At 50.2% G+C, this 25,379-nt stretch overlaps 1 protein-coding gene across 4 annotated transcripts in view; it reads right to left on the bottom strand.

The window, feature by feature from the left end:
* Nucleotides 1–25,379, bottom strand: part of HTT (huntingtin) — a 132,175-nt gene that overhangs the window by 63,862 nt on the left and 42,934 nt on the right. For all 4 annotated transcript variants that reach the window (XM_066386831.1, XM_066386829.1, XM_066386830.1 and 1 more), the window contains 18 exons: nucleotides 23,659–23,803; nucleotides 23,349–23,467; nucleotides 21,865–21,976; nucleotides 21,473–21,610; nucleotides 20,530–20,688; nucleotides 20,340–20,437; nucleotides 19,023–19,162; nucleotides 17,882–17,945; nucleotides 17,572–17,672; nucleotides 14,759–14,905; nucleotides 13,346–13,466; nucleotides 11,075–11,151; nucleotides 9,786–9,937; nucleotides 8,148–8,350; nucleotides 5,462–5,588; nucleotides 2,990–3,117; nucleotides 1,447–1,557; nucleotides 172–249 (listed from right to left, as the gene is read on the bottom strand). In XM_066386831.1, the coding sequence (XP_066242928.1) occupies nucleotides 172–249; nucleotides 1,447–1,557; nucleotides 2,990–3,117; nucleotides 5,462–5,588; nucleotides 8,148–8,350; nucleotides 9,786–9,937; nucleotides 11,075–11,151; nucleotides 13,346–13,466; nucleotides 14,759–14,905; nucleotides 17,572–17,672; nucleotides 17,882–17,945; nucleotides 19,023–19,162; nucleotides 20,340–20,437; nucleotides 20,530–20,688; nucleotides 21,473–21,610; nucleotides 21,865–21,976; nucleotides 23,349–23,467; nucleotides 23,659–23,803 (2,220 nt within the window). The remainder of the gene's footprint in view (nucleotides 1–171; nucleotides 250–1,446; nucleotides 1,558–2,989; nucleotides 3,118–5,461; nucleotides 5,589–8,147; nucleotides 8,351–9,785; nucleotides 9,938–11,074; nucleotides 11,152–13,345; nucleotides 13,467–14,758; nucleotides 14,906–17,571; nucleotides 17,673–17,881; nucleotides 17,946–19,022; nucleotides 19,163–20,339; nucleotides 20,438–20,529; nucleotides 20,689–21,472; nucleotides 21,611–21,864; nucleotides 21,977–23,348; nucleotides 23,468–23,658; nucleotides 23,804–25,379) is intronic.

The following is a 25,379-nucleotide window of genomic DNA, read 5'->3' as shown; positions in this document are numbered from 1 at the left end:
CCCTCTGTGGCTGTAAATGAGACCGCGCATCCTAACACCTAGAGGACACGAAGACTCTGCCCTGCCCGCTAACAGGCCTCCTCCTCTGGGACACAGCACAGCACCCCCTTCCAAGTGACAGGCAGTGTGACGTCACTGCGCCTGGAGTGATGGCCTGGGAACCCGTCCTACCTGCTGGACGCAGACCGTCGTCATCATTGGCTCCCGGCTGAAGCAGGACTTCAAGTAGCCCAGGATCTCCTCAACACACTGTGGGAGGAAGTGGTGAGATGTCAGGAGAGGGACGTCCTCTCGTGGTGACGCCCAGACTGACCTCTCCTAATAGACGCGAACAAGCACACGGACGCTCAGTTAACAAATGCTCGCGGGAAGCGACCCCCTCCCAGGGACCACTGCAGGCGCAGGGAACACAAAGATGCAAACAGAGTCCAGAGGACGTTTGCTGGCGCCACAGTCAGGGAGGAAAATGAACAGAGAGAAGACTGTGTGCAGGTACAAGCGTAGACAGGGTGGCCGGGCAGGCCTCACCGAGGGGGCGACATCACGACACCTCTGACAAGTTTCACTGAGGGGACACTAATTGAGTATCAACAGAAGAAAACACTAGCTGTTAGAAACAAGCGTATGCACTTGACGTGACAACCGGAAAACGGCACAGGAGTAGCCAAGAAGAAATACCACGTGTCCAATGATTAAACCCAGGCAAGCTCTCATGCACATCAAGAGAAAGATTGAAGAAAAAAAAAGAGAAAGATTGAGATGTGAAGACAAGCGAACGTCACTAGGTATCCTGCATTTCACTTACGGAGACGCATGTTTAAAGGGGGCTCTCTGTACCTCCCTTTGAAATTCAGCCAAAAATAAGATGCCAGACAGATGGATACAAACAGCAAAGCAAAGCCAGCAAAACGCCGTCGGCAGCCTCTGGGTCGTGCACACACGTCGCACGGGCAGGCTCTGCGCTCTGCACAGCACTCTGCGCTCCCCTATGCGTCTGAACGTGTCCTTACAGGACGGGGCGCAGGGAAACGCTGGACGTGGAGCCCAAGTCTCCTCTGCTGCTTCCCAGGGCACCAAGGGGCTCGCTGCGCACCCTTGTCAGGTCTGCCGCTGCCCTTCCCACTTGCGACTGTCAAATAAGACACTAAAGAACTCCGCAGCACAGTGCAAACCCACCCACTCTCTTCTAGACTAACATGGACCTAAGCTAATGTACAGGAAGTAACTGAAAACAGGGTACAAACTGAACCCCCAACCTGAGGCTGAGACAGATCAGATTCGGGTGCAGTGACATAAGCACAGCAGCGTCGCAGAAGCCCCTCCCCAAGCTGTGACCGCTTCCTGACTGTGCCGGGAGGGCCAGAGCCCACCCCCGGAGGCACTGGGCCCCGCGGTGCGTATCAGGTGTGCCGGCTACGGCTCAACGAGATGACACGAAACCCGAACCTTCCCGATGTCGTGCAGCGTTGCCAACTCCAGAATCTGAGACAGCACGTCCAGGGCAGAGCGCAGAAAGCCCCCGAACTTCTCCGTGCTGTTCTGAAGATCCAAGGTGACCTGGAGGAGGTGGAGAAGACAGGCTTACTGCACGTCCCACGGGCTCGTCTGAGACACTGGCCGTCTGGGGTGCTCCTTCCTGTCTGCCGTCTGCTTCCAGTGCTGGGAAGTCCCCGGGAAGGAGACTGCGCTTCCAGGAAGTAACAGAAAACCGCTCTCCTTCAAAGGCACCTTCCAATTTATACTGACTCCACCAACAGAAATAACTCTTAACCTTCTGTAGTAACGGAAAACTACTTAAATGTCCGTTGTAACCAATACCTGACAAGCAGCATATGAAAAAATAGAAAATGCATGTCCTGCTCCATATACATAAGGATCCCTGGGCAAAATCATTATCAAATTCACACTCAGCCTTTCAGTCTGGCTACAACAAAATATTAAATTAGTCTTGATAAGTATTAAGATTCTAAAAGCCTCAGCTTAATTAAATTATGCAGCACCTCCCCCATGAAATAAACCAAGAGAATGTGGGTCAGGTCTGAAAATATAATACAGTATTGTAAGAACAAGGTCAAGGGGGAAGACATTGACCGTGAAAATAAAAGTTGGCAAAAACCCTGTAAAAGTGTTACAATACACAGAAAGTTGCTCAGTGAAATGAAACCAAGAACCAACAATGAACCAGGAAAACAGTTAAGACACACACAGGAGGAAAATACAAGGGGACCCACCCCTGCAACCACCCCCGTGTCACCCTGAGGTGACAAGCCAAGAAGGAGGGGAGCTCCAGGAGTGACAGCAGCACAGACCGGGACTGGGGGTGGCGGGGGAAGGGCCTACCTCCAGGGGGCACTGGGGGGAAGGACCCACCTTTGAGTTGGTGGGACGGGGTCAAGGGAGCGCATTAAGATCAAAGGGTTCTGGCCCTGGCCGGTTGGCTCAGTGGTAGAGCGTCGGCCTGGCATGCAGGAGTCCTGGGTTCCATTCCCGGCCAGGGCACACAGGAGAAGTGACCATCTGCTTCTCCACCCCCACTCCTTCCTCTCTGTCTCTCTCTTCCCCTCCTGCAGCCAGGGCTCCATTGGAGCCAAGTTGGCCCGGGCGCTGAGGATGGCTCTATGGCCTCTGTCTCAGGCGCTGGAATGGCTCTGGTTGCAACAGAGCGACGCCCCAGATGGGCAGAGCATCGCCCCCTGGTGGGCGTGCTGGGTGGATCCCAGTCGGGCGCATGCGGGAGTCTGTCTGACTGCCTCTTCGTTTCCAACTTCAGAAAAATACAAAAAAAAAAAAAAAAAAAGATCAAAGGGTTCTGAGGAGAGCTGAACAAGGACCTGGAGGCTGCCATAAGTAAGGATAAAAAACAGCCTTGGGAAAAAAAATGACTGTAACTCAGGTCCCCCTGTACGTACAAGCTATGACCCTGAGGGAGAACATCAGGAACCCACGAGACACCTGGGTATGTTGCACACGTTTTTAAGAGCAGTGGTACCTTGTAGTTGGCGTGAGTAGCTTTCAGAACATCATGCAACTTGAGGTATGAAGGAAGGTGGTAGAAACTCCCCAGCGATGAGGATTTATTTGCTGTGACAGGTCCTGAGGCATCTGATTGTCGAGGAGCTTTAAAGAAAAACACATAAAAAAAAGTTAAAATCAAATGTAAACATTTGCTAAGTTTTAAAAAAAGATTAAACTTGGCATGCCTGACCAGTCATGGAGCAGTGGACAGAGCATCAACCTGGGACACTGAGGTCCTGGTTCGAAACCCCAAGGTTGCTGGCATCAGAGCTGGCTCATCAGTTCAAGTGCGGACTTGCCAAGTTGACTGAGGGGTCACCGGCTTGAGCACGGGGTCATCAACATGATCCCAAGGTTGCTGGCTTAAGCAAGGGGTCACTGGCTCCGCTTGAGCCCTTCCCCCCACCCCTCCATCAAGGCACATAGGAGAAGCAATCAACGAACTACTAAAGTGAAGCAACTACGAGTTGATGCTTCTCATCTCTTTCCTCTCTCTCTTACACAAAATTTAAAAAAAAAAGATCACTAATAATAATAATTTTTTTTTTTTTGTATTTTTCTGAAGTTGGAAACGAAGAGGCAGTCAGACAGACTCCCACACACGCCCGACCGGGATCCACCCGGCACGCCCACCAGGGGGCGATGTTCTGCCCATCTGGGGCGTCGCTCTGCCAAGACCAGAGCCACTCTAGTGCCTGAGGCAGAAGCCATGGAGCCATCCTCAGCGCCCGGGCCCACTTTGCTCCAATGGAGCCTTGGCTGCAGGAGGGGAAGAGAGAGACAGAGAGGAAGGAGAGGGGGAGGGGTGGAGAAGCAGATGGGTGCTTCTCCTGTGTGCCCTGGCCGGAAATCGAACCCGGGACTCCTGCATGCCAGGCTGACCCTCTACCACTGAGCCGACCGGCCAGGGCCAACAATAATAAATTTTTAAAGTATTCTAGTAAAATAAAATCCAAACTTTTCTCTGACTTTTGATTAATTAGAAATAATGAAAAAAAGACTAATAAACATAAGGAGAATCTGGGTACCTCTCAAAAAACAATAAAATATAAAAACAAACAAGAAAAGCATCGTGACGCTCTTGTTCACTTGTCTTGATCTGGACGCCTATCTAAAATTGGAGGAGCAACTCATTCAACGGCTATGGGCCAATTACAATGACACAAGCTCTCAGAGTCCGAGGCTGCCAGTGGCAGGACGGGGCTCACCCACAGCAAGTTAGGTCATCATGGCACGTGCAAACACGCTCTGACAACTATATAAAGGACACACATCATCATTAAAGCAGTATTGATGTTTAAATGCCAGGCACTACATAAACTGCTCAAGCTTTAAAGAGTTTTGACTTGGAGTCCTCCGTTTATTAGTCATCAGAAAGACGAGCAGCCAATACTGGTAACTGCTTCTGTGACGTTCTGGAGCTTTCCAGCTGGTAAACCGTTCCACAGAGCTGCCGTCAGCCATCCCTTAGGAAGCAGCAGCTTCAGAGCCCTTAGGTACAGGCTTCCCGGCAGAACGCATAGGCGGGTGCTGAGCAGCCCCCCTCACCAGGACAGGGAGTCCACGGTCACCCGGTGTGCCTGGCAAGCACAGACTACGGAACTGTGGTCAGTGAACCTCTGGCCCTGCAGCTCCGAGACTCCCCGGGGTGCAGCAGCCCCTCTAAGCAGCTGTGAATGTTCCAGGTCCCTCTCACTCAGACGACTGTTTCCCTTCCTTATCCCCCGGTGGGCACTCCCCACTGCAGATTTCCCATTTCCCACTCCAGAACCCTCCCGAATCACCTCCCCTCCAGGACCTCTGTTCCCAGCCATCCCCCCCTCCTCACTTAACACCAGGACCGTGTCCACTCTGCAGGGAGGGGAAGGTCAACACAGGAAGGGGGCAGCCAACGCGGCTCCTGGCTGCGGGCTTGGCTCGGCTTGGTTCGGCACGGCCCAGCCCAGCACGGCCCGGCCCAGCACAGCTTGGCACGGCACGGCACGGCCCAGCATGGCCCAGCATGGCACAGCACGGCCCAGCATGGCACAGCATGGCACGGCACGGCATGGCCTGGCACGGCACGGCACGGCACGGCCCAGCATGGCCCAGCATGGCACGGCCCAGCATGGCACAGCATGGCACAGCACGGCCCAGCATGGCACAGCATGGCACGGCACGGCATGGCCCGGCATGGCAAGGCACGGTTCGGCTCAGCATGGCACGGCACAGCAGTAAGTGACACTGAGAGCTGCTTAAGACCAAGTGTGGTCTGTGTGTGCTCCGTAATTAACATGCACTATCTGAAACCACACCTGGGAAACCACTTCTCTGGCTTTACTGCTGTGCATTTCATTTCCAAAAAGTACCAAGTAAGACGCTAACTTTGAGGTGAACATGGTACACCCTGAATTTCTGTGACACAGACGATGTCCCACATCCCCTTCTTCCCGTTGCCATGTCGTACCTGGACTGGCCTCACTGCCCTTCTTGGGGCTCAGCGGTGCAGATGCCTGCTCGCCTGGTTCCTTCTCCTTCCCCTTCCGTCGGATGGGACTCAGAGAAGGGGGGTTCGTGAGGGACGGCAAGGCTGCCTGAAAGAGAACGGGGATCTGGGAGCCCAGCCAGCACAGAAACTGCAATCTACAGCATATGCTTTTACGTGTATTGAAAAGAATCAACCCATATGTTTCCTCTTCGAATCCCCATTTCCAGAGCTCAGAAACTGTACATACCCCGTGTACTTCTTTCAGCCCACACGACAACCACACACTTGGGCGGTAGCCGAACTTGCTGACAGGTTAAATGTGAGGTATGGAAGGGGTCCCCAAAGCCCTGGGCCCGTCACCTCCAAGACCAGCAAACAGAGCGCAGTCCCGGAGCCACGACCCCGCAGAGGGTGTGAGGCCATGTTTTAACCTCTGTCTCCCAGCAGAGGGGAGGAGCTCAGAGCAGAAGTAACCTATCTGAGGTCCCAGCTGACGGGCAGCAGAGCTAGAACTGAACAGACTACAGAGTGCCAGGCTCTCACACCACCAGAGACCATCGGCACGGGCAGAGCGAAGGTGACAGAGACTGGACAGCGGCCTCAGCTCCACTGCCCATTGGCAATCTCAGAGAAGTCACTGTCCACACCAAGCCTGGTCTGCACAGCAGGTGAATGGCTATAGTCGGGGAGGACTGAGGCAGCAGGAAGGAACACAGAGCAGTGCAGAGGCTGGTGCCCCTGGGAACACACAGACACTGCGTGTACGGCTCCATCTCCATGAATGCTGGAACAGGCACATCCGCAGAAACAAAAGGAAGGCTCCTGGTTGCCTGAAGCCAGGGGCACGGGAGGGTTGAGGGGTGACAGCTAAAGGGCACAGTGTTCTTTTCTGGGTTCTAAAACTGACAGTGGCGATGGCCAAACAATTCTGTGGGCACCCTGAAACAAACTGAACCGTGCACTTTAAGTGGGGAGTTACATGGTATGTGAATTATGCTCTAATTGTACCGTATGTCAATAATGCTGTTTAAAAAAATAGAGGCGCCTGACCAGGTGGTGGCGCAGTGGATAGAGCGTCGGACTGGGATGCAGAGGACCCAGGTTCGAGACCCCGAGGTCGCCAGCTTGAGCGCGGGCTCATCTGGCTTGAGCAAAGAGCTCACCAGCTTAGACCCAAGGTCGCTGGCTCCAGCAGGGGGTTACTCAGTCTGCTGAAGGCCCGCGGTCAAGGCACATGTGAGAAAGCAATCAATGAACAACTAAGAAGTCACAACGCACAACGAGAAACTGATGATTGATGCTTCTCATCTCTCCCCGTTCCTGTCTGTCTGTCCCTGTCTATCTCTGCCTCTGTAAAAAACAAAAAAAAAAAAACAGGCAACTACAGTCATCCAAAGGAGAGCCCCCATCCACCTAGACCAGAAAAGCAGCAGTGAACATGAAGAAAACCGTGTGTGTGCACATGGACATGTGCGTGTACACATATTTGTGCATGTACGTAAGTATGCAAGATATAAAGTTCAGCATAGGGAATGTCAATAATATTGTAATAACTATCCATGGTGCTAGGTGGGTACTAAACTTATCACTGGTCACTTCATAAATTATATAAATGTCTAATCACTGTACTGTACACCTGAAACTAACATAATGTTGAATGTCAACTGTACCTCAAAAAAATAATAATTTAAGAAAAGTCCAGTCCCTCTGTCACAGTGACATGGCAGGTGTGCAGCTGCCAGATGCTAGTGTCCCGGCTGACGCGTTGCCAGGTCACAGGAAGCTGTCCCGGATAGCACTGGCCCAGAGCAGGAAGCAGGACAGAGCCTGGAAAGCACGTGGTGGCCTGAAGACCGAGCCCAGAAAGCGCCTGGAGTAGTGAGGCCAGGGGCACCGAGGCGGCCCAGGAGACGAGAGCAGCGCGCAGCGCAGGACGGGACGCAGTGTGCAGTGGGGCAGAGGGAGAGGAGACAGGGCCGGGGGCGCCCACACCACGGGAAGCCTGACCCGGCAGGAGGAGCTGCGTGGACAGTGGTGGCAGGAATCAGACCTGCAGTGGCTAGGGACTAGGTGGCCGGCCAGAGCAAGGGACAAAGGCCAGGCAAAGAGCCTCCCAGAGGGGGCCAGGGTCAGAGCGGTGGCTGTCCTTAGGGGAATGGCAGACAGGACTGCTCAGCGGCGTGCGTAGGAGGGAGAGGCAGCGGGGCGGCCAGCGGAGCCCCTGAGGTCAGACCAGTCTCCCTGGGATGGAGGGGACCGAGAGGAAGACACAGGCAAGGGGGGGAATAACCAGATGTCATTAGGAGTGTACTGATCTCAAGTCCGCTGGGCAAAGAGTTTGCTATTTTTCTTGAAGTTGATTTTATTGAACTGCACTTCACAGAGAAGCTAAACTATCTGCCAACATTTCAGGAGAGAGCGAATGTGTCAATACGCCAGCACTTCACATCCTGCTTTCTCAGCGAATGCTAAAAGCCTAAGAACAAAGGCAGCCTTTCCCCCTGAGAGGTGACAGTATTCAAGATGACACCAAAAGGGGTCTGGGTTGGATGATCGCATTTTGTGTTAAATTCAGTGTCCGTTTAAAGCGGAAGAGAGCAGGGAGGGGACGGAGGGTCAGCAGACACAGGCGAGCTGAGCAGCCCATCCCTTGACACAAGGTTACCTTCACCGCGGGCCCGGGAGCCACCTCGTCCAGCACGTGCGCACAGATGTTGAGCACCTTCAGCAGGTGGGAGAAGAGCTGGTCCACCATGGGCACCAGAGTCCGGTCACCCAGAGCTGGCCACGCCTCTTCCTGCTTGATGGCTGCCGGGCTGCCCTCTTCCTCAGCAGTCCAAGAACTTCTCAGAGACCTGGGGGCACTGGCTGCAATACAGGCACCTGCGTCAGCTCCTAGCTCCACCGTGTGTGGAGAGGAAATGGCTTAGGAAACATACCACTCAGACCCACTCACATGGACATCTCCACCTGATGATAATCAACTGATACCTCAAGTTCAATAGGGGATTGACATTCCCCCCCCAAAAAAGTTTCCTATTTCCATGACTGTCACCACACACCCCCAGGATGTGACGGTCACCCTGGGCCCCTCCTTCATCTCTACAACTAAAGTTCAAGAGGGGACCCAGGCCCGCTCTCCTACCTCCTTCATTCTCCTTTCCCAGCCTCTCCCCACACCGCACAGCCAGCATCTTGCTTAGACCCTCCCCCTCCCCCTCCCCCTCCCCTCCCTCTCCCTCTCTCTTCTTCCCTCTCTCTCTCCCTCTCACTCTCTCTCCCTCTCTCTCTCCCTCCCTCTCTCTCTCCCTCATTCCCTCCCTCCCTCTCTCTCTCCCTCCCTTTCTCTTCTTCCCTCTCTCTCTCCCTCCCTCTCTCTCCCTCCCTCTCTCTCTCTCCCTCTCTCTCTATCCCTCCCTCTCTCTCTCTCTCCCTCACTCCCTCTCTCTCTTTCTCCCTCCCTCTCTCTCCCCCTCTTTCTCTCTCCCCCCTCCCCTTGGTGACAGTATGAACCTCCCTCATTTCCCGCCTTCTCCTCCCGCCCACACTCAGGTCAGACTAGTCATCTTTCTAAAACATGGGGGCAGACAAACACAGGGTCACAGTTGTGAGGATAGAACACAGGCGTGACTGTTGTGTTTATTACTAACACTACTGTTGCCCACCCATGCCAGTCCGATGGTTGGTCCCTGTCCTGACCTCTTCAGTGAACTCCCACAGCAAGCAATACAAGTCCCCTCCCCCAGATGGAGACTGGTGACACCCACACCACTGATTTCCACGGGTCTCTCTCGCTCCTAGTCACATTCTCAATCCTACTCCTTGTCCTCACGTATGACATCCAGTTCTCAATGTCACACCATTTTTCATGTCTCCATGCCTTGGCATGCTGTGCCCTCCATCCGGTGTGCCTTTCCTGCCAGCTTGTAAGTCCTGCTTCCTGTCCCAAGCCCCAAAGGACAGCAAGCACGGCCACTCTGTGCCACCACTGTACTTCAGTCTCCTGTGTCTCCCCTAATTGACACTGACTTGAGGACAGAGCCCACACATGATACTCCCCGCCCCCGCGCTGGGACAGTGCCTGGCCCATGGCGCCCCCACAACGGGTCTGGCTGTAGCTGAGGGAGGCCTGGACTGGGAAGGCTCAGCTAGAACACTGCACACAGACCTCTGCCTGCAGCACACACGTCTGCCGTCGCCGTGGAGGCCGGGCAGTGCTCTCCCTCCACGTGCACACGACACCCACCCGCAGAAGGAAACCAAGAGCTCCCGTCCAGGCCTCTGCTCGGCTCAGTCCCCATACCTGCAAGCAAGTTCCCCGCCAAGATCAGAGCGTCCTGATGGGCGGAGAGGTCCAGCGGGAACCACGCTGACGAGAGCAGGGTGAGGACCACGGTGGCCATCCCGACAGTGCAGCTCTTCCTGGACTCCTCGGAGGTGCTCAGCGGGGGCGCCCTGGGGGCACGCGGGGCCAGGTCAAATTACAGAAAAGTCTTAAGGCAAACAGTTTTGCTTTTCCTCCTGAGCCAAGAGGAAGGCAGGTCACTGTACATTTTACACCAGCTCATAAAGAAAACTTACCACTAACTAACATCTCTCCTATAAACCACAGCTCTGTGAAAATCATTTCAGAAACGAGAACAGGTAGCCAATCTGATTAAAGTATTACCACTGTTTATTTTGATAACTTTCTAACTTCCTTTAACGTTTGGGTTAGCACATTTTACTCAGTGCTAAAGTCAAATGCTGGACCTATGACCGGAGACTAACTGCCCGGCACTCGCTGGCAGAGGAAATCACCCTTCTGGACAGGACGATGCAATCCGGGTCCGCAGATGCCGCTGGGCCTGGCGCTGACACACCCGTGAAATCTGCACATTTAGTTCCCACAGTGACGGCGACTAGTACCAGCCAACATAAAAGAAGCTTACTCACTCCTTACTGCTGCGGAAGACCCAAAATTACTCCACAGGAGCCACTGGGCCCCCGGCGGAGCATCATTTCAGAGGTCTCAAACTCGCGGCTGTGCGGCCCGCCCACCAATTTTGTGCAGCCCGCAGACTAATCAAACTTCGTGGATTAATCTGCGGGCCAGTCTGCGGGCCACACAAAATTGGTGGGCGGGCCGCATGCGGCCCGCGGGCCACAAGTTTGAGACCCCTGTTTAAAAGGAAAACTGCTGGTGCAGTTCCTGACCCTCATTCCTGGGATTTACGGTTTTACATGACAGTCACATTTGATTTCAAACAAAAAAAAGTTGTTAAATTTTTAATACATATTGAATAATTCTAAAGAGAAGCAAGCCAATTTAGTAGAAGTCTTTGGCTGGCATATACAGTTCTCGTAAACGCCCCCCCACACACACACAATGCTGGAGAGCGAGCGTCTGACGTCCCTCATTATAGCCAGCTCGGCATCTCCCGGAAGCGCCCACCGCCCGTTCCCACACAGCTAACAACAGAACAAGCGTCCATCGAGGATTTTTCCAACAGGCCAAGCTAATAAAGCACTTAAGAAAAGAAAGACAGGATCCCGATAATTGTGTTTGTGCCATGTAACTATAGACAGCCACATGGCAAGACATGTACTTACCCACAATGCCAACCTAAACTCCAAATGCAAACCGGAAAGGCAGTTGAAAGAAGACACAAAGCTTCACAGCATCCGAACTAAAGAGAGAAATAAGGCAATCACACCCAAACACCAGAAGGCATTTAGTAAATCAAACCTCCCCTGACCCTTTATAAAAAGCACAGTGGAGATCTGGGTTGAAGGCTGGGATGCCTGGCCAGTGTGGCACAGGCCCTTCTGCTGAGAGCTGCGATCACCCTGTGCCGCCACCTCTGCCCGCAACGCCCTCCCCACCCCACGCCCACTCTGCTCCAGCTGGTTAACGTCCACCCCCAACCGGACGGCAAGAACCACAAGGGCAGGATCCTCTGTCTTTATCAAGCCTAAAACAGTGCCCGACACATGGAGGTCACAATAAATACAAAAAAGTTACGCGTATGATGTTTTTGAACAAATCAATGGAAGACTAATAAGCTACAGAGTCCAAACAACCTTGAGGTCTGAAAGGCAGGTATGGACTTACTGACACAGCTTAGTCATAACTGTTTTCCACAACATGGAAGCGTTTCTTCTGCCACATAAAATCAATGACAAGGTTTGACTTGGTAACCAGCAAATTAACACTACTTTTGTATAATACCTTTTTATGATTATAATAAAAGTTACAGCTGGGTCCTGGCCAGGTTGCTCAGGGGAGAGAACAGTGTCTTGATGTATCGAGGTTGGAGGTTCAATCCCTGGTCAGGGCACGTGTAAGAAGCAACCAATGAGTGCACAACTAAATGGAACTAAGAGGAACAAATTGATGCTTCCCTCTTTCACTCTCTCCCCCTCTCAAATCAATGGAAAAAATTTTAGATAGTTGCACTTGTTTTAGACGTAAAAGAAAACAAAATTCCTCCAAACTAAAATTAATTTTGGCAGTATTCTGCCAGTCCTTCTCGAGTATGTGAGAAATGCATTTACGTAAATATTATTTATCGTAACCGAGATCTGACTACACACAAGCATACAGTTTTATTGTGCCATTTTCCACTCAATATTATAACTCAGGTAATTTCTTTGTGTGTGTGTGTGTGTGTGTGTATGTGTGTGTGTGTGTGTGTGTGTGTATGAGAGAGAGAGAGTCAGAGGGACAGACAAACAGGAAGGGAGAGAGATGAGAAGCATCAATTTTTCATTGTGGTACCTTAGTTGTTCATTGATTGATTTCTCATATGTGCCTTGACCAGGGCGGCTACAACAGACCAAATGACCCCTTGCTCAAGCTGGTGAGCTTTTGCTCAAACGAGATGAGCCCGCGCTCAAGCTGGCGACCTCGGGGTCTCGAACCTGGGTCCTCCACGTCCCACCCAGTCTGATGCTCTATCCACTGCACCACTGCCTGGTCTGGTCAGGCTTAACTCAGGTAATTTCTCTCCGTACTGTTAAAAATTCTCCAAGCATCAAAATAATAGGTATGTAATAAACTACCATATACACTGAGTTTAGTCATAATCAGAACTTAATCATTCTTGGAGGCTAGGATATTAATAGTTTGTTTCCAATTTGAGCATCACAATGGTAAAAATAGTTACATTATGCAAAAATTTTTGTTGGCATTGTTTTAAAGATTTTATTTATTGATTTTAGACAGAGGAGAGAAAGGCAGGGGGGAGGAGCAGGCAGCATCAACTTGTAGTTTCTTCTCGTAGGTGCCTCGACCGGGCAAGCCTGGGGTTTCGAACCAGCAACCTCGGCGTTCTAGATTGACACCTTATCCACTGTATCACCACGGGTCAGGCAGTATTTCTGATTTTGATATACATTACAAAGTCACTGAGTCAATTATATTAGAAGCAGTTTAAACTTCTGATTACCAATTCAGATTATTTTTACTTTTCTGTCCTCTTTTATTGGCTATTTTTTTTAATAGCTAGCATTTTTAAAAGATTTTATTTACTGATTTTAGAAAAAGTAGAGCGAGAGAAAGAGGAGCAGGAAGCATCAAACTCATAATAGTTGCTTCTCATATGTGCCTTGACCGGGCAAGTCCTGGGCTTCGAACCAGCGACCTCACCATTGCAGGTTGACGCTCTATCTCCTGTGCCACCACAGGTCAGGCAGTAGGGCTGGATGTTTTTACGACTATTTGTTACTTTAACAATCAGAAAAAAAGTTGTTTACATTCCTATTGGAAGGAAACACAAGTCTGAGTAAGCCCCACATACAGAGTCTAATGCATCATCTTTAAGAACTGACCTTACAAACTACTGAACACTAATTCATTAAGGCCAACCAGAGGGGACTCACTGTGAGCGCCCGTGTGGTGGACGTGATGAGCTGCTGAGACACCGCTGCGACCGCTCTGGAGAGGTTATTCTCCATGGTTACGTCCGTTATGCTTGGTAGTAAATTATAGCCTCTATATATTCTGATAAGAAAAAGATGAAAACTTAAAACCTACTGTTAAAGCTTATGACACTTCAAAATTCAACTGGCTTTTTACAGTTTAAGATTAAAAGCCACAAAACGTTCAAGTAGCCTTGGCTTACACATTAAAGAAAGACTGGAAATAAATTGGCCACTATACTATAAAAATGGCTGAAACGACCCCTGCCTCCCTCCGGGCTGCCCTGACGCCTTCGCCGCGGGCCTGGAGCAACACTCTCCTCACCATGGCCTCGCCTGCAACCCCCCCCCCATGTCCTGGGTCACCCATTTTTCAAACTCCAAGTGAAAAGAAATCTGACATGAAGCTACTCCTGGTTCCAACAAAAGGAAGTCCTTCTCCCACGGGACCACTGGCCCCATCCCACTCACCATCCATGGCTTGTAGGACTCAGACCCCTCCCTGTAGCCACACAGGAATCCCAACTCTCTGACTCTACGAACGAGGCCCGAACAGGCCGGTGTTCAATGCACTTCTGCACAGTGTCCTATCCACGGAAGCGCTCAACAATACACTAAGAGAAGGCTGTTCTCTGCTGACATCAATTCTGCAACAGCGGATAGCAAAGCTACAGACACAGCACCAGTGGCCCTGGTGTTCACACGGACCATGGCTGAAGGTCAAGGCCAGCCTGGGTTCGGAACTGGGAGAGTTCTCAAAGTTCAGAGTTAATAACCAATTTTAATGAAACTCTATCTGTGGGCACCTAACATACATATTCTGAAATGACATTTAGAAAAAGCGACTCCCTAAGCTTAACAATTCCTTGTACAGTCTGTGCTGCTCATCTGAGAATCAGACGAGACTGTAGAGCCATTTGAAACTGCACATAAAAGTTTCTCACAATGAATGTTAATATTTACTGCAAATCACTGACCCAGTGGATAGCCCTAAATAACACTGGCATTCTTAAATATCCCGCTCACCTAAAAATTAACAGGCATGCTGCAACCAGGCACATAGAAGGTAACTGAAAGTGAAAAGTTTAATGGACAAGTTCTCAGATAAGACAGCAAACAGAAAACACACTGTCGGTATGTGGCTTGTGATGAACAAGCTGAGGTTTACGGTGTCACTCTGCGTGACTTACTCAATAAAGAGGTGGGTGCTAAATTCTGAAAAAGAGAAATCTCCTGTCCAAGGAAGTCCATCTTCTCAAACAGCCTCACCTAAACCCCTAAAGGGTTTTTCCCCCTAAAAATCCTTTGTAGACAAAAGCCCTACAGCAAGGCACCAGGAAAGGGGGCGTCCCCCCACGCTGCTCGGCGGTGTACCTGGTGATTGTGCTGACGGAGAAGTGCGATGCGGGCTGCGCCTCGTGCATGAGGAGCTTCAGGTAAACACTGCTCTGGTCCCTCGCCACAGCCACGACCGGGTCAGCCTGTCCTTGGTCGCAGTCATAAAACAGCTTTGGGACAAGCCTAGGGCATAAGAGTAAGGTTTATTCACTTCCAGAGTACCGGAACTCACCTTGTGGGCTCACCACCCTTCTCTGCCGAGGTGGCCAAGCCTCCAACACCGCCCGCCCACAGAAGACCACCCCCCTTTTCCACAGGCGTGGCCACCCCTCTCAGCTGAACCCCACGCAGGGCACGGGTGGGCGGCTCTCCTGCAGGTGCTGTTGGCACTCAGTGCGCACTGTACATGCGAGAGGACCCGCACACTCATCACAGGTGGTGTGGGGGGTGGAGCTGCTGGAAACAGCCCACTGTTTTATCACGTCGGTTTGTAAACCCCAATATCTCTCATTTAAACCTCCTCCACAGAGTCTTGGTCATGAAGCACCATTTTCTCCAGGGTATATAATAAACCGCTATCATTTTCAGAAAATGGTAAAGATAGAAAATCTTTGACGAGGCAAGTCACACAGACCCAGTTAAGTCACTGAAAAGGTTCACCTCACGTGCAATCAAAGAAATGCAAATGACAACACTGCAAATGGACAGGATGTCACCAAGTATGACTTTGGTTTTCACTGAGTAGTTTGATCACAAAGATTTTTACTTATTTTTTTGTTTTCCTTATACTTTGTTCAGTAAACAAAGTATCTTTAAAGTATCTTTTATCTTTAAAACCAAAGTGATTTTAAAAAAATACCAATTTCTTTTTTTTCTAAATTTTTATTTATTTTAGAGAGAGTGGTAGAGAGAGAGAGAGAGAGAGAAAGAGAGAGAGAGAGAAGGGGAGGGGCAGGAAGCATCAATTCCCATATGTGCCTTGACCAGGCAAGCCCAGGGTTTTGAACCAGGGACCTCAACGTTCCAGATTGATGTTTTACCCACAGGTCAGTCAGGCAAAAAACACCAATTTCTGTAAACAGCTGACGTGTATTTGACTGTTCCTGTACTGTCGGTCTGGCGAGCAGAACGAGGCACGGTCACGGCCTGGCGTCGGGAGAAGAAACTGGCACACGTCAGGAGAGTCGCCTCACAGCGCGTGCCAACACCCACAAAAAGCCCACTCCTGGGGCCAATCCCAGAGAGTGAACAGGAGCCCACACAAAGTCTTCTGGGCAAGTGCTCCCAGCAACACTCAGTCTCAGGAAGTAAATAATACCCATAATCTGCGAAAGGGAAGAACGAAATGGTCCCTATGACAGAAGACTCTGCAGCGATCGCAGGACGCACCACTGGGAGCCGCTACAGCACGCTGACCCTCACACACTCAGTGAAAGAAGCCAGGGCCAGCTCACCTACTGTATGGTCCCGTCTACAGAACATGTCTGGAAAGGGGGGCTCTCTGGAGACAGGAAGTGGGTCTGTGGTTGCCTGGGTATGGGTGGGAACTGGGGGTTTGCAAACGGGCACAAAGGATCTTTGTGGGGTGATAAAGATGTCCTAAAATTGGATTGTGGTGATACTTACACAAGTACGTAAATGTACTAAAACTCATTTAATTTTACACTCAAGAAATATAAATTATACCTCAAAAAAGCTATTAGAAAAAAAAAAGCATCAAAAAGCTTCCCTTAGTACCTCAATTGCCAAAAATTAAATTAATGGAAAAAGAAATGATACATAAACTTTTATGTGTAACAATGTTGACTGAAGCACTGTTCATTATTTAACTTTAGCCTGACCAGGTGGTGGCACAGTGGAAAGAGCGTAGGACTGGGATGCAGAGGACCCAGGTTCGAGACCCCGAGGTCACCAGCTTGAGCACAGGCTCGTCTGGTTTGAGCAAAAGCTCACCAGCTTGAAGCCAAGGTCGCTGGCTCCAGCAAGGGGTTACTTGGTCTGCTGAAGGCCCACGGTCAAGGCACATATGAGAGAGCAATCAATGAACAACTAAGGTGTTGCAACGTGCAACAAAAAACTAATGATTGATGCTTCTCATCTCTCTCTGTTCCTGTCTGTCTGTCCCTGTCTATCCCTCTCTCTGACTCACTGTCTCTGTAAAAAATAAATAAATAAATAAAATTAAAAAAAAATTAAAAAAAAAAAAACCTTTAGAAGATTTGTGGTAGTGAATACACAATATGCAGATAGTATTATATAACTGTATACCTAAAACCTATATAATCTATTAACCAGTGTCACCCCCATAAATTCAATAAAAAAGATAACTTTAACATCCAAACAAATAATATTTATAGAAAAGCTTATCAGAGCAATATAGTAAAAAATGGCACTAATCAAAATTTCTTCTTTAGAGGAGTATTAGGTAACTGGAAGATGCTAATAATATAAGTGGAAATTATTAGATTGCCAAACCACACATATATTTTGACCCGATGTTGTGAAAAGAAACTCCTAGACAGGACACACAGCAAAGTATCAAGAGTAATTATCATCTCCAAGAGGCAGAAGTGAAGGGGACTTATACATTCTCTAAGTTCCAAAGTCTTCACAATGAAAGTCAATACTGCTATAACAGGAAGTTAGTATTTTGTTGTTGTGTCCATTGTCATTGTAGACTCTTGCAGGAGAGAACAACTTCTTTTTTGAGAGTTTAGGAGTAGCTAGAAGTGACCTCGAGATTCAGGAACACTGACCTATGACCTGCGAATGTTCCCTCTCTCCCCACTCTCACAACCTTAGTGCTTGAAGCAGAGACGCGAATAAGGAGACAGGTGCGTGGTGCGTACCTCATCAAGGAAGCAGCAGCAACGTGTCGCACCCTGGGGTCTTCATCTCCGAGCAAATAGATGACCACGTTGTTGAGCACTCGTTCTTGTAGTTTTAAAAGCTTTGGGGATAAGAAAAGAGACAATCTCCATATTTAACTAAAATTTTCAGTATGAAATTTTGGAAAACCAATGAGAAAGAACTCAAGAGCACTCGTCTCAAGTTAACACCAAACAATCACAACTTGCACAACTGAACAGGAGTGAGACTCCGCACCAGGACAGGGTGACATGGAGGACCAACACAGCCTCACGGAGATGCACTGCTTACCCCTGTGTAGTGGTGAGCGCCTCTGTGCAGGTGTTCTGCTTTTGCTTCCAAGAAACTCACCAACCTAACGAAAGAACACATTTCACAATGCAACAGTTCATTACTCCAAACACATCTCTGATGGCCGGAATGATGCTATTAATAAATCGCTAGGGCAGGCCGGCCCCAGAGTGGTTTAGTCTGGGCACTGAAGAAACCTGAGGGCAGAACTTACTTAAAATAATGGAAATACTACCACGTTACAGCAAGAACTTGTATCCCCTCATACTTGCAGACTCCGGGTGCCCTGAGGATTAGCTAAAGGCAAAGGCAGAACGTGGGCAGCTTCAAGAAGGGGTCGCCCCGCCCCGCTCACTAGCTGCGGCCAGTGGCACTCAGTGTCCCTTCTGGGGGTGTAGGGGAGACGATCCCCAGTTCTCAGAGGGGTCCTGAAGATGCAAGCAAACATCCAGCAGAGGGTGGCAAGCACGCCCCTGGTACACGACCAGCCTCTGCAAATGGAGTTCCAAAAAAACCTGGGTAATAAAGGAAAATTTCGCTTCTGAAAGAAAGCAACACGAACCAAAAAACTCAGTTCTAATGAAAAACTACAGCACATCAAAATTCATTTTTTTATTGTGACAGAACAGAAATCTGCTCTCTGGCCCACATTCAGGATGGTGATGAACACACTCCTCATAAGAATGCAGACCTGACATGAGCTTTGGATCTTAAGTCTGAGCCCTCTGACCTCACCATCAGAGAAGACGAAGACCACCAGAAAAGTGCCCGCGCTGCCGCACTGAGAAATGTCCAGGAGAGGGTGGGGTGAGACAGGGAAAAGCGCTATCGGCTATACACCCCTCAGGTTTCTGCTGCTGGTCACCTGGGGATGCCCACTGCCTGGGGGGGGCCCGGTACAGCTAAGTACCTGGGATTATCGAGTGATATCTGGGGGTTGCCTGGAGACGCTACCTGGGACTAACTGGCAATGCTCACCACCAGGGGCTACCTGGTGACAGTACCGGGGCTACCTGGCGACACTCACTACCTAGGATGACCTGGTAACCATCACTACCTGCATCAATGGCCTGGGCCTTCCAATACGCAGTGTGAACCCTGAGCGACCGCAGTCCCCGTATAGAGAAGCCGGCACACACACCTGAAGTCCATCTCCGCAAGAGTGTCCAGCAGCTCCGTCCTCACCAGCCAGTAGGAGCTGCTCCTCAGGCTCAGCACGTCGGTGACCAGCTGCAACCCCAAGTCACTGTAGCTGCTGCTGCAGAGGCTCATGACGCAGTGCTGGAAAGCAAGGCCACCGCGACGGCGTCCGGTCAGTCACCTCACTCGCACACACTTGCTCCACGTGTCTCAGCGATGCTGACAACATAGGCTTCGCTCCAGTCAACTCAAGTTTCAGAGCATCTTCCTGCCTAATCTTAATTCTCCTCTTCCTCCCCCAAAACACCCACCTCACAGACCCTTACCAGCAGCAGAGGGAGACTGGGCAACACCACCCCACTTCTAAAGCAAGTCGAAGAACCAGGGCGCAACCCGGGGCCCACACCCTTGCTGATGTCACTATGCACAGTGCTCCACAAGGGGACAGAACAGGGCTCCAGTGGCCACACGGCCCCTGTGCCCCAGCACACACATGGCACTTCCACACACAGGCTGATGAGGGGCCAGCGACCTGACCATGCTGACAGCACATCTCTGCTCGACCAAAACTTGGCCGTTTGGTACTGAGGAAGGATTCTGGCCAGGCCACGAAATTTGAAAAAGGGAAGGCAGCCTACAAATGGACAACTTAGGGCTTTTGTTTTGATTTCTACTGGTTAGGTTTTCCCCTGGTGACTGGCCCGTGTCATTTATGAATCAGGTGGCACAGAAAGGTTGGACATGCTACCACACAAAGGACAGAGGCCACGCCACTGACACCAACAGAGGTGACTCATGACCTCTAGGCCTTATTGTAACTCGGCATTCTGTGGCCTAATGGAGCTGTTGTTTTTAATTCAATAGGTTTGACACTTCATGTTAGCAAGCTCTACTTCTAAATATACTCATTTTTAATTTTATTTATTGATTTCAGAGAGAGAGGAAGAGAAAGAAAGAAAGAAAAACATTGATTTGTTGTTCCACTTATTTATGCATCCATTGGCTGACTCTTATAAGTGCCTGACCGGGGATCAAACCTGCAACCTTGGCGTATGGGGACAATGTTCTAACCAACTGAGCTGCCCAGCCAGGGCTCTAAATATACTCTTCATGAAAAAGTATATGTCAAACAAATACTCTGAGAATCAAAACTTAAAAGTCAACTGAACCGCAACTTTATCAGCAATGGTTTGTTTCTCTCCAAAGCTAAATATGTATTATTGTTTACAGCTTGAGAACATCTGGATGTATTTTATATTCTAATTATAACAATGGTCAAGTTTCCAGTTCTCAAAGAAACGGGTTCCACGATGCTCACCCGCACAGCTGTACACGCCAACTTGCAAGTCACGGATGACTCATCCTTCAGGGTTCTCTGCAGCAAAGGAACACAGTCCACCAGAGAGAATGTATTTCCTGACCAGAAGAGCAAGGAACAAACGCCCTTCATGTCCACTGGGACATGGCAATGGCACCCAGGAAGGGCCATCCTCAGAGGTCGCAGTTACCTGTCTGAGTTCGAACGGAGCCCATCCAATCCCCCACCTGGAAGTGGGACCGGCTGAGGATGGAGCAAATGAGCGTCCCGCACAGAATGGCCGTGGCCCCTCGGACCTGCGGGTCCCCATGGTCGATGTAGCTCAAGATGTCTGAGACATACTGCTCCTCTGTGGGGACAAATGGCCCAGGCGCTCGGAAAGGTCCCACCTTCAACTTCCTGACTCAATTAAAGCTTAATTCCCAGGAAAGAGGTAAGAAGGGCCACGGGCGTTCCAGATCCAGACAAGACCCGACCAGAGTAACCTCAGTGGTAAATGTGTCCAGGGAACAGAGGCTCTTGATGTGGCATCTCCCTGGTGTCACTCAACACACAGCAGGTGACAACCACAGACTGTCAGCTGGTAAGCAAAATTCTAACTTTTGACTTCAAAGAAGATTAGAAAAAATTCAGACTAGTCCACACCTAGCTAAAACATCCAAAAGCACAAGTCTGTCCCCTCACCCAAAGAAAGAGTGAGGAAGGGAGGGTGCGAGGCGAGTTTCGGGAGCGAGGCCTCCCCGCCACAGCTCAGTAAGGAGGTGTGACCAGGACGTTTGCTGTGGGGGCCACACCAGAGGACGCCCCGGCCGCCCTCAGTCCCCACCTGTCACTGAGGGTGAACATCGGGCCCGGCCAGTGGGGCTGCGGTACAAATGTTGATTATGTACGAATTTGTGCTTTTGGAAAAAACTCAACATACAGTCAACTGGGCCTTACACTCCCAGAATTCTATTGTCCTGTTGTGTGTATTCCAAGACACCGGGATCTATGTGTTAACGGAGTGCCACACACAGTTCAGATACCAGTCAGCTGACCACGCAGTGCTCTGAAACTAAAATAGGCACGGTGGACAGAAATCGTTTTCAAAATAGCGATTAAACAGAGGAAGGAGGCGGGAACTGTTAACGCACCAGGGCACTCCGCGGTGGCCAGAGGCACTTTATAGAGCTTGCTGAAGAAAGCCTCGGGGAGAAGCGCCACTGCGGCCCCGACACAGCTGAGCGCCAACGCCTTCACGCTGACACGCACGTCCCGGTCCGGAACCAGCGCTGCAGAGAAACCCCCTGCATCACCTTCAGCTTCAGAGCAGCAAACATTTAGCTCCCAAAAAAGCAACACCAGACCCACAAAAGCCGTGGCCTGTCATTCCCTCCCTTCGCCCTCCTGTCTCTGAAACCGATGCTCACGCTCCCCCCGCCCTGACTTCCTCAGCAACTGTGACCGGACATGAAACTGGTCACCAGGCCGACTCTGAAACCCAGCGAGGCTTCCCTCAACTCCGCGCCGGCCCTTCCATACTCACCATTTTTCTCCCCGGTCAGCAAAAACGAAGCCGATAAAAGGCGGACACAGTGGACGAGGGGGGCAGAGTCTTCGTCAGCAGGCTGTCCGATGTTGCCTTTGATCCGGCACGGCTAAAACAGAGAAGCTGACACTTGTCTGTCTGAGAACCGAAGATCCTGCACATTCGGCCTTTGGTTCACCCCAGACAGTTCCCGAGCAGAGGCCAGGCCGGGTGCGGGGGATGCACACACGCCTGCTTCTCTGCCCGTGGACACACGTGACCTCAGACCATGGTGGGGCAGGCTCAGACTGGTAAGGGGTCATTAGGACACAGGGTCATGTGGGCTGTGGCGGGGATGAGCTCAGTGCAGAGGGCACAGCAGAAAGGAAGGCAGCTGAGAGCCAGCACTCAGGAGAGGCTGCTCGAGGTGTACATTATGAGCCACACAGGACAAGGAGGAACTCCAGCCTGCGGAAAACTCAAAGCTGAGAAAGAGGAGGCCTTGCTCAGACATGAAAGGAATGATGGAGGTTGCCATGGTGACTGAGCACCTATGTGGGACTAAATACAAAACACTATTTCTTGCCCTCAAGGGACTTAAAATTAACTGGGAGGACAGGCAGTTTATCAAAAGGGTAAATACAGAATTACTGTATGACCCAGCCATTCACATCAGAGGATTGAGATATACACTCATGTTCATAGCCACATTGCTTTATTCATAATGGCCAAAAGGTGGAAGTAACCGTGTTCATCGGTGGACAGAAAAACAAAATGTGGTACATACATATAATGTAGTATTATTCAGTTTTTTTAAAGGAAGGAAATTCTGACACCTACAACAAGGATGACCCTTGAGGACATTATGCTCAGTGGAATGCACCAGTCACACAAAAGGTCAAATACTGTATGATTCTACTTATATGCGTCCCCCAGAGGAGTCCAATCCAGAGAGACAGAAAGGAAAACGGTGGGTCCCAGGGGCTGGGACAGGGAATGGAGAGTCTGTTTAATGAGAACAGAGTTTCAGTCTGGGAAGATGAGAAATATCTGGAGATGGATATGGTGATGGTCACAACAATGTGAATGTACTTAATGCCACTAAACTGGAAAATTTTAAGTTCTGTATATTTTATCACAATAAACAATCAATCAATTCAATGGAACAAGAACAAGAAATGATGCAAGGCCATACGGACCATCGAATGACTGGTGCAGGAAATCGGGAGGGAGACAGGACCGGGTGGGAGAGCAGCCCAGGGAGGCGGAGCCCCAGGCAGCGGTCTGGGAGTGGGCAGGCCCTGGAGAGGCAGGCGAGGAGAGCAGCCCAGGGAGGCGGAGCCCCAGGCAGCGGTCTGGGAGTGGGCAGGCCCTGGAGAGGCAGGCAAGGCAAGCAGCCTGGGGGAAGGCTGGGCAGAGGCCCCGCCCAGGAAAGCCAGCGAAGCACATAGCTCTGACCCCCAGCAGCCCCCACGCTGCCCTGCCCAGCCTCAACCCCGCACCTTGTTCTCCTGCTCTCCTGGGTCAGCAGCCTCCTCTCTCGATACAAATCTGTCCATGCTGCTGTCCGAGGGCTGTCTGCCGTGGCCCATGCTTTTCAGTAAGTGTGCCTGCTGAAGGGCTTCCGAACACAGAAACCGGGACTCAGTGACACGCTGCCCATTAAAATACCCATGTGCACACTGACACAAAGACAACGCTAAAGAGATCATTTCTCCGTTGGTCTTCCTCCTTAACAACTCAGGAAACAGAGACAGCAAACTTTCCTCCTGGGAGCTCAGGTTCCTCAGCAAGTCACTGACGCCGACCTACCCACTGAGGAGTCTGTGAAGGCATCGATGTCTTCATCGGGGAGGATGCTCATGGGCTCTTCCTCCTCCTCCTCCTCCTCCTCGTCCTGGGATGGGCCCAGCTGCGTCTCCATTGCCGAATACTGGCCATCAGCGCCATCTAACACCTAAACAGTTCACAGGGGGCTGTGAGGGTATGCAGTGTCACCCCCGGGGGACAAGCCCTCACCACAGAAGGGCAAAGGCGATACCATACATGTGACGGACCACGTCTCAAACACGAACAGAGGCTGTTCCTCAAATGCATATAGAGACACGTGCATAAATTATCAAGAGCTGACCAGTCACATTACTACTACGTTATAAAGAGCTTGAACTCTAAAAATTCCAAAGAATTTCCAATCTGGAAATTTCTCTTTCTGAGATATATATACATATGTATTTGTGTGTGTATGTGTGTGTGTGTGTGTGTGTGTGTGTATTTTTTTTAATCCAAACAAAATCTTCGTCTTCACAAGCAAGTTTTACAGTAAGTCAAAAATGAGGAAAAATCTTTCAGACCCAAAGCTAACAATATACCAGGCTATCTCCTCAAATGCCAGGCCTGAATCAGCAGATTCTTGGACACAGTCTTTCATCTATGGAGCCACAAACTGGGTTATGGTTCCACACAGCAAGACTTCTCACATCTACTCAAAGCCCCGTGTAACTGGTGAGCTTTCCATATGCTATTAAATTACTACAGAAATAAGTTCTGTATCATATTTAAAGTATCATTTCAAATCCTTCTAGTTAGTTTTTCTTTAAATAATTTTATTGGCCCTGGCCGGTTGGCTCAGTGGTAGAGCGTCGGCCTGGTGTGTAGAAGTCCCGGGTTCGATTCCCAGCCAGGGCACACAGCAGAAGCGCCATCTGCTTCTCCTCTCCTTCCTCTCTGTCTCTCTCTTCCCCTCCCGCAGCCTAGGCTCCATTGGAGCAAAGATGGCCCGGGGCGCTGGGGATGGCTCCTTGGCCTCTGCCCCAGGCGCTAGAGTGGCTCTGGTCGAGGCAGAGCGATGCCCCGGAGGGACAGAGCATCGCCCCCTGGTGGGCAGAGCATCGCCCCCCTGGTGGGCGTATCGGGTGGGGCGCATGCGGGAGTCTGTCTGACTGTCTCTCCCCGTTTCTAGCTTCGGAAAAATACAAAAATAAATAAATAAATAAATAAATAAATACAATAATTTTATTTAGAAAATTACATTTAATGGAGACACTGATCAGTAAGAACACACAGGTTTCAAGTAAACATTTCTAAAGCATTTGAAGTGTTGATTGTGTTGTGTGCCCATCGCCCCAAGTCAAATCATTTTCTGTCACCATATATTTGTCCCTCTTTACTCCCATCCCCCTAACACCTCCCTTGGTAACCACTTTTTTTTTAAATTAATTTTAGAGAGAGAGGAAGGGAGAGAAAGACAGAAATATCAATCTGTTTCTGCATGTGCCCTGACCAGGGATCCAACCAACATCCTTTGCATATCAGAATGATGCTCTAACCAACGAGCAATCCAGCCAGGGCCCACTTCACTTTTGTCTGTGTCCATGAGTCTCAGTTTTATATCTTACCTACGTGTGAAATCAAATACAGTATTTCCCCATATATAAGACACACCTATTTTCGAAAAATTTGGGGCCTAAAAACTAGGTGCTTCTTATACAGTGGTTGTGGCATTTCAAATGCCACAGATGGAACTGAGGACCAGG

The sequence above is a fragment of the Saccopteryx leptura genome, chromosome 5 (assembly GCF_036850995.1).
Source record: "Saccopteryx leptura isolate mSacLep1 chromosome 5, mSacLep1_pri_phased_curated, whole genome shotgun sequence".
Classification (NCBI taxonomy): Eukaryota; Metazoa; Chordata; class Mammalia; order Chiroptera; family Emballonuridae; genus Saccopteryx; species Saccopteryx leptura.
Note: the sequence above shows the minus strand (reverse complement) of the source record. Positions and strands in the feature narration are given on the sequence as shown.